Source organism: Sesamum indicum, linkage group LG2 (assembly GCF_026168435.1).
Source record: "Sesamum indicum cultivar Baizhima isolate 11 linkage group LG2, ASM2616843v1, whole genome shotgun sequence".
In the NCBI taxonomy this organism is placed as follows: Eukaryota; Viridiplantae; Streptophyta; class Magnoliopsida; order Lamiales; family Pedaliaceae; genus Sesamum; species Sesamum indicum.
This window is the reverse complement of record NC_142658.1, coordinates 2,279,685-2,289,259: the sequence shown is the minus strand read 5'-3', so window position 1 is coordinate 2,289,259 and position 9,575 is coordinate 2,279,685. Positions and strand designations below refer to the sequence as shown.

The 9,575-nt window shown below is 34.3% G+C and overlaps 1 protein-coding gene across 1 annotated transcript; it reads left to right on the top strand.

Annotated features, from left to right (window-relative positions):
* The first annotated feature begins 654 nt into the window (after positions 1 to 654).
* Positions 655 to 2,630, top strand: LOC105177164 (uncharacterized). The gene has a single exon (XM_011100218.3). It carries the CDS (start codon positions 1,188 to 1,190, stop codon positions 2,436 to 2,438), a length of 1,251 nt encoding a protein of 416 aa, XP_011098520.1. The 5' UTR covers positions 655 to 1,187; the 3' UTR covers positions 2,439 to 2,630.
* Positions 2,631 to 9,575: the final 6,945 nt, after the last annotated feature.

The window sequence follows — 9,575 nt, the reverse complement described above, 5'->3', positions numbered from 1 at the left end:
ACTCATTAATTACAAATAACAAAGCTAAGATTCTTAGGCAGGGAATAATAATACATTTAATTACACTGAAAATAAAAGCATCAAATACATATATTACTAACATTCGAGTACTCAATCAACATCCGAAATTAACACGCCGCCGCGAAAAAGGTGGCGGATGTGGTGGCTTCATGCGGCGACGGCGGCGGCGGCCTCACCAACCATCTCTTGTTCTAATTTGTCCTTGTTAACCTACCTTTAATCCCCTTTCCACCCAACCTTAAGCACAATTTATTAGCCTAATTAACCACCTACATACACTTTATTATTCCCTTAATTATCCTTCACTTTGTTTAATTAATTAATTTAATTATCTTTTTCCTATTAAATTCCTGAACCCTTTTCTCCTCTTTCTTTCTCGAAAAATTCATGCTCGAATCCAATCTGATCGAATCAAATCAATTACAAGACAAGTGTATCATATTTACTATGTAGTTGATTATTTTATTTTAAATTATACATTAATTATATGACAAATATATTATATTTATTAGTTGATTGGCTCGTATAGAATCCAAACCAAATCCGAACTAAAATTTATCCACTCGCTCTTCTCCATCTGTACTTTTCCTTCCCTTCACACTCAACAATAAAAACTAGCCAACCATTTTCATCTCTCTTCCAATATTGTGAAGTGTGTGTTGTGCGTGTTCTTGAGCTGACCGGTCGCCACCTACCGGCAGCTTCCTCCCCCGACCCCACCACCCTCCAGAATTTTTCTATCTCCTTTTTCACTGCCTTTCTTTCAGAGCCACCACTTCTAACCTTATTTAACTTTTCTTCTTCTCTTCTTTCTCCCCTTTTTTCCTCCTCCTCCGCCTCCAAACCCTAATCTCTTTTCATGGAAACCAGGTAATTGTCCCAAGAAATGCAAAAGAATAGATAGATCACAACTTTGCAAGTTATAAAGGGGGATCATGAGTCCCTTTTCTCCTTTGATGTTTATGTAAATCTTGGTGGGTTTTGATCATACCTTTTTCATGCAATTTTCATGGGCTCTCTGTTGATCTCCCTCTCATATATATAGATATAGTTGGTGTAGTTTAGATTCTGTCTTTTTTCCTTTTACATATCAATATCTATTGGCAAATCGTTGTCTCCTGCAGCTATCCATCCATCTTCTTTGTTTCCTTCTCTTTCGAGAATTCATGGATTCTGGAAACAGTGGGAGTCTGCAATCCTCAAGTGGAGGTGATGATCAAGAGTTTGATTCTAGAGGAGAATCCTCCATCTCTTCTTTCTTGAACCCTTCATCCCATGATCATTTCGACTCAATCTCAGCTCCACACACACAGTTTATCACACACCAAATCCAAATCCAAAACCCCAGTTTCTTTGATCCTCCTCATGCCCTCTCCCAAAATCTTGATCATTCCACTCATCAGTACAGCAACGAGAACGATCTGATTTGGTCAAGATCAGGGTTAAGATCTGAACCCAATTTTCCCAGCTTTGGAAACTTAACTGTACCTTCATCATCATTACCATCATCAAGAACAAAAACCAACAACCACCAGCCCACTCCGAGTGCTGCAGCAGTACAACCCCCATTCCCTGCTGCAGGCCCATCATCATCCTCGGCAGTACAACCCGAGGGCGAGAGGAACGTGATCAAGAACCCCAAGAAACGCACTCGGGCTTCGCGCCGAGCGCCCACCACCGTGCTCACCACCGACACCACCAATTTCAGGCAGATGGTGCAGGAGTTCACCGGGATCCCCGCCGCCCCGTTCTCGGGCTCGTCCCCTTATTCTCGACGGTTGGATCTGTTCTCGGCCGCCTCCGCCTTGAGGGCAGCCGACACTCTCGGCCCGCTCTATCCACTCCGGCCGTCCGCCCACAAGGTTCTTTCCCCGTTTTCATCTTCTCCTTCTCCTCTGAATTCCACCATGATTGACGCTATAACGCCCACAACAAACATCGGCAGTACTAGTAATAACACCAACACTGCAATGTCGACTACCACCAACACCGCCGCTCTCGGCGGTTCCACTCCGAATATTTCAAACAGTTTTGCGCTGTCAGGCGATCATCATCCTCATCTCCTGATCAACCTGCAGAGCCCAAACATCCTCAGCAAGCCTGATCAACTGCCGGTGAATTTCGGCAGCCTGAGTGGGTTCTTGGGCAGGGACACTCCGGCGGCTTCTGCTGCAGTGCGGAACAATAATCATGATGATAATATTAGGACATGGAGAAGTGGAGAAACAGTGAGAAGTAATGATGGGGTTGAAGAAAACTTGGTGGGATTTGATGGGAACATTGACAGTAGTGATTCACAGCGTGTGAGTGGATACAATTTGAATCTTGCAGAGAAAGGTATGGAGAATGTTGTTGGAGCAGCCTCTGCCTCTGGGGCTGAAGGTACTGTTGCTTCATGGATTTGTCCTTCTGATTAACCTTTTTTTTTTCTTTTTTTTTTTTGGGGATGTAGAGTAATTGTTAATTAGATTAATTTACTTAATTATAGGGTATTATTATACAAAAATATCTCTCTTTTTTGTTAATTTCTTGGGGTTCAGTTTTATTAGCCCTTCTGTTTTTTGGTAATTTTGATTATGCTAATGAAACCCTTTTCTTTGCTACATATATATTGATTAATTTGTGGTACATAACTTTGAGTTTGTTTACATTTTTAGTGCATTATAATATTTCCTTTTTGTGTCTAGATTGTGATCAGTTTTGTGTCATTTTTGTTTCCTTTTGTAAATAGGCTTGTTGTAACGAATCGATTATTCACACAGTAAATATAATATAATTATCATATTATTAATCATTTATTTAAATTATACGTAAATTACATGACAAGTATATGACTTGACATATCAATAAGTTGTTGTGTAATGGAATATATGTCGAATCATTAAAAAAAATTACAGTTTTAGTCCTATAATTTAGAAGGTGATTGATTTTCGTAATTTAGAAGAATAAGGGGTAGGGCGATTGATCAAGAAAGTTTTCTTGTTCTTATTATAGGATCGTGATCGGATCCGTATATATTTGGTAATTCTCCTTTGAGAATAATAAAAAATGGAAAGTATTCAATTGGAACATGAAAACGTGACTAAATTGGTCCTAATTACTCTTCGGGACTAAATTGGGAAAAAGATCCAATGAATTCGAAAGAATTGAACGAGGAGCTGTTAATTTTAAAATTTTGATAATTTTGTCAATTGATTGAAAAATTGAATGTAACTTACATATAATCTAATTAAATTGGGAATTCTAATGAGGACACGTGCGATTGGCTGAAATTTTTCCTTTTCCAATTTAATATGTCTGAAATTTTAATATTGGGGGGCATGCCTATGGAGCCCACCCCCCAAAAAAAAATATTCTAATGAAACTATTTAATATTTTTAATTTTATTGATATAAATTCTAAATTATAATTTTCAATTTGAGGACCATTGAGATATTTTCGTCCAATTGAAAACGGTAGTTGCTCTCTCCGTTAGTCAATACAATCAAAATAAGGGTAAATTACATTTTTTATCCCATAAGAGTACCTATTTTCAATTTTGGTCCCATAAGTGGACCTGTTTTTAATTTTGTTCCCACACTTAGGACAATTCGCACATTTACGTGCGGGATCAAAATTGAAAATAGGTCCACTTATGGGACCAAAAATATAATTTACCCTTATTTTAATTGTATTGACTAACGGAGAGAGCAGCTGTCGTCATTAAATGGACGGAAATCTCTCAATGGTCCTCAAATTGAAAAAAACAAACCACATACGAGACTCAATGTGTGAATTGACCTGAGTGTGGGACCAAAATTGAAAATAGATCCACTTATGTAACCAAAAATATAATTTACCCTAATTTTTAGCTATGTCTCGCATCTGATCTCGCTTGTTAGATCAACAACTAATAATCGTTGTAGCATGCATTTTAATTTTTCTTTTATTTTTTATAGTAATATTTAATTATAACAAAAAAAATCATATATTCTCCTATAAAAGTTTGAAATGTTTGTACTTGTGTCCAAAAGAAAAGCAGCCAAAATAACAACTTTTGTTAATTGATTAGGTATTCTTCTCGGGACCTTTTTTTATTAATTACAAGCAGTACAGCTGCACAAAAGACAAAGCAAACAGAAAATAATACTCCATAAAATATATATTGCAAACAATTAAGCTTGAGATTCACACACGCTTTGCCACCATACCCATAATTTATACATTTCTCCAAAGCCCTCTTTTGTTTCCTATAGCAGATTACTTTTCTTGGTAGTTTCTTTTATTTAAAAAAGAAGAAATGTGAATGATGATTTATTAAGTGATCTCGTTCGAAATATGCGATTTGATAGGTGTAGGTCGAAAATAGTAAAAATCAGTTACTTCTTAATATGGTGTGTTGGAATATTTATAGGCTTAGGTGGTTGTTGTTGTTTGGGCCACATGTCAGCATCTGAAGTGTGAGCGCCCTCAATCGGACGGCTCAACTTTCTCATGCCGTCAGGGTCTTCAGAACAGGTGTATAACGGGTCTGGGTGATAGATACTTCGACCGGTAGTGGAGGGCGCGGATCTTCTGCTATAATTCTATAAATACCCTTCATTAAGGGTATTTTTGGTACTTCAGATAAAAATTAGGGTTTTCCCTATCATTGAGATCAATCTTAATAATAGAATAAAAGCAATTTCTTGGTACCATCTCTTTGATTCATAAGAATAAATATTGATGCGTTCAAAGAATGGACGTATTGAATAAATAATGTAAGGTGTTCGACCCATTTGAAGTGAGAAGTGATGAAACAAGTGGTAGAAGGTAAAAATGGTGAAATAAATAAAGAAAGAGTGTTGTTACTTGAATTTGAGTCTACAAGAGAGATTGATACGGAATCAAAGCTTTAAGTACGAATTACAAGGTTGTTTTAAACTCATGTAGTTGCAAAAAAGGTGAGTAGGATGTCCTTCATGTTGCGTCGTTTTTGGGGGGAGGTACTTCTGATCGTGAGAATATGATTGTATGGATCTGATCATGTGTGAATGAATGTATGAAGGTCAATTTTCCTTCTGGTCGTGCATCTTTTGACCTTGCATGTCCTTCTCCTGCTAAGGGATGTTACTATTTATAGAAAACAACAAAGTTGTTGGAGGAAGTCACATGTTTGGGGGATCATGGCCCAATAGCTGCTGGATAAGATTGAACCCTCTCAGATTTGATGACGGTTGATCCCGTTCGGATTTGATGGGTAGTTGGGGGATACCCCCAGATTCAGGGGAGGCTGTTGGAGTTTATTAGGGTTTGGAATCCTTTTCTCTGAAAGAGCAATGTGTCCCTGAAGGCCTGTTGGGCCTCCCTTTACTAATCTGTTCTTTGGGGGACACCCGCCATAGCCGACTGCTAAGTCCTCTTGAGCCTCCTAGGGTGTTACAGGTCTCTCATGATCTAGGCCTCCTTGGAGCATTATGGGTCTCTCATTTCTTTCTTTGTTTTTTGGACCACTTAGGTTTCTTTGGGCCAACCCATTTTTATGCACATCAAATATGTGATTCATTAATATAATCAATATTTCAAAATTCTAGCGAATATAAATTAACGACGGCTATGTAATATCCACTGGTTGTTGTTTTTGCAGTTGATGTTTAAATGTTAGCCATAATCAAGAATCACGAGACATCTTTTGGTCATAACTAGAATCATTCATAAATGGTTGATTAATCGTGATCAAATTTTAAATTTTCATAATAATTTTATTTATCCGTAATAAATAGTATTAGTTTATCATAATTTTTAAGTTTTAATAGTTTATAATGCAAAATAATTTATTACTTTTGTTGTAGTGAATCAGACAAATATACTATAAAAACTACATAAAGAGAAGCTAATGGAGTTTGGTTGAAAACTGATTTTGCGAGAAAAATTGTATCACTACAAGAAAATAGATTATTCTTTAGCTACACTATAACTTATTTCAACTTAACAATCATCATAAATAAATACTATTTCCCATCGAAAAATTTAAGTTCTATCGGTATTAATATCACTTTTAATTCCTCAATTATGCCATTTATTTAAATTTGGTCTCTTATATTTACCCCTCATCAGACTTAGTTTCTTATGTTTTAAGATTTCATCGAATTTGATCATCAACGTTAAAATTTCATAATGAAACTAAAACAATTGTAAAAAATAAATAAATATATAAATATACAAAACACATTTCTGATTATTTTATTAAAATGAAACGTAACTTATACATAACAGTGAAATAACAAACATATTAAAAACAGTTCAAAATCATACTGAATAATCTCAAAATTAATTTAATAACCATCTCAAGTTCCTATAAAATTTCAATATATTTGGATAATAAATAATTAAAATATAACCAATTAAAGTAACATAAATACCAAATAATATCATAAATCACAAAACATAAAAATACATAAAAAGATGACATAAAAATCATGTTATGAAACTATACATAAAAATAACGCAAAATCAAAGCCTAAAAAGTTAAACACAACACACAATCAAGACCCATAGAAGTTACTGCAAAGATTTACTTGTAGTTTTTTGGGCCTTGATTGTGTGTTATTTTTATTAGGGAAAAGTATTATTTTAATTCGTTAAGTATGTCTAATTTTAATTTTAGTCTGATAACTATATCCATTTTTGTTTAGGTCCAGCAACTTATGAAATTGTTTACTTTTAGTCCTCTGGCTAATTTTCGGACAATTTTACCCCTATGCAACTTTTGAAAAGCAGTTTTAGTCCATATGTACTCATAGACATATTTAATCCTCAATAGTCTCAAACTGAAAAAATACGACACATTTAGTTCTCCGTTTTATGGGATTTATGAGGCTAAGTATGTTGAAATTTTCAATTTTAGGATCATTTTTAAATTCTCATAAAGTATAGGACTAAATGTATACAATAATTCCAATTTCAGGATCATTTTGAAAATCTCGTACGACAGAGGAATAAAAGTGTTGAACCCTCATCCTATGTGACTAAATATGTAAGTTACCCGTCTTCATTAGTATTAAAAATTATACGTAATTAATTTGTCATTATTTATATAATTAGTGAAATACTTATAATAATTATAAAAAATTTCTAAGAGACAATATTCAGAATTTTTGGTACTACAATTTGCATTATCACCAGATTTTGCGCATTGTCGCAATTACATCTTAGACATTGGTTTAACCTAAATTTGTGTAAGTCGTGTTTTGAGATAAAGCAAAAATTGTTCTTATATATTAAATATATATAGACTATTAATAATAATTTTCACATTAAAGTATAATATTTTATAATTTCACGTTTTTTTCTTTAAAATAATTAAAATCGCATATATGTATATTCCCAAATAATAGTAAAATCTAACAATTAAAGCAAAGAATAGTCCGACGGTGCAGAAAACAAATCATTATCCGCACGATTTGGGAAAATGATGTCAAAATGAGTGTACAATTACTTTAGTGAAAAGATGAATGATGACAACATATTCATGGTAAATAAAACTTTCAAGAAAAAGGCCAAAGGCGACCCCGACAACCCCCCATCCTCCCCACCAAACCCCCAACAATATGTATATATATATATAACGATATGTATCTAATGACAAGATTTTCTTTTTCATTCCTGTATTGATTTTTATAGTTTTTTAAAAATATATATATTGATGTGTGATTAATGAAGAATGCTTGGAAAATGTCAAAAAAGCCCTTCATTAAGGGCATTTCCGTCATCTAAGCGAGGATCCGCGTCTTTTCTGCCGGCCGGGTCGAACGAACCCGACCCGAATCCATCCGCCTTCGAAGATCCGGACAATGATCACCGTCCGATCATGGATGCAACTCAGCAGGATTAGGCCACGTGGCCGGTCAACTCTGACCTGCTGAGCCCTATATATAGACCCGAAACGCCGTCATTAAAGGTACCTGTTACGCATTTATCGTGATCGAACTTTGAGATAGAACACTTTTCTCTCGATCAACCTGACTTGAGCGTCGGAGGGTCATTGTCGGGGACGTGCCCGACGAGCTCACCTTACTTGTTTCATTCTTAGGGAACCCAAAATTTGGTCTTGGAAGAATCAGCAGTCTTTGTGGAGATCGAATCTCGAAATCGCGTAATTCGACCCGGATCATATATATATTTATATTTATGAAGAAATTAGTATATTATTACAATATTCATTACACAATACAACAATATTTCTAAATCAACCAAAAAATTTAGAGCAAACAAAGAAACGACATACAAATATTACTATATATTAAAAGGGGAAAAATGCAAACAACCATCTTGTAATATCGCAAATTAGCAAATTATTTCATTTTAAAAAGTATAGCGGGGTAAATTGCTATTATTTTCTTCATAGATGGATAATGTGCTCGTTTTCAATATCACAATGAGGTAAATTGCTATTCGCCCATATTAAAAGTGGACTAAACATTTGCATTCGTAGGATTCGGACTCGGGATCTCTTAGTAATAATTACAGATACGGATAAAAATTATCATCATAGATGTGTTACTAATTATCTACAATAACAGCTATATATAAAACTTTCATTACTAATAATTATATTGTGACAAGATAAAAATTATCAGCACTAAATTTTTATTACTGATAAATAAATAGAGTAAAAGAAGAGAATAATAAAGGAGAAAATGGGATTAAAATGAAAGACAAGATTATGATTAGTGTGAAGATATTAAAGAGAGTTTGGGGCCTCACTTTAGATAGGGATATATAGTGACATGTGACAGAGTTTGCTGTGTAAATTGTTGGAGGCCCCTTTTTCAGAGAATAAAAATGCAATTATGATTGTTTGTTCCTCTCTATCACTAACAATATACTGCCACTTTGTCCTCTCACACACATTCTATCTTCACCACATGTGAGCAGAGGTGCACCCATAGCATGCCAATTTAAATCTTTTGATATTTTTGTAGAAAAAAGTATTATTTTAGTTCGATAAGTATGCTAGATTTTAATTTTAGTCTGATAACTATGTCAATTTTTGTTTAGGTTCAGTAACTTACGAAATTGCTTACTTTTAGTCCTATGGCAGATTTTCGAGCAATTTTACCCCTGTGCAATTTTTAAAAGACAGTTTTAGTCCATATGCACTCATAGGGATAAAATTGTCCGAAAATCTGTCAGAGGACTAACTTTAATCCAATTAATTAATCCTAAATTTAAGTATTTAATCTATTAATTAATACTTTGGATTTCTGTCAAATAGGATCTCAATAAGTGTATAAATATTTAAGTGATTAATTAAACTCTTTAAATTAATTGTTTCTCTCTTTCGAAATTAATTCCCCATCCCAACTTAATGCTCTAATTAATTTCTCAATACCGTTTGCATTTTATGTGTGACCCTTATAAGTCCACCTTTAACTAAACTTTAGCTTATATCACATATATAATTTAATTTTGGCAACTAAATTGCTCTAGATTAATTAATTATATTTAATTAATTACTCTTTGATTGATTTGTCAATCCAAGAGTACCTATTACTATAGGTGATCGTCTAGTATTGATCCATGGAACTATTGAA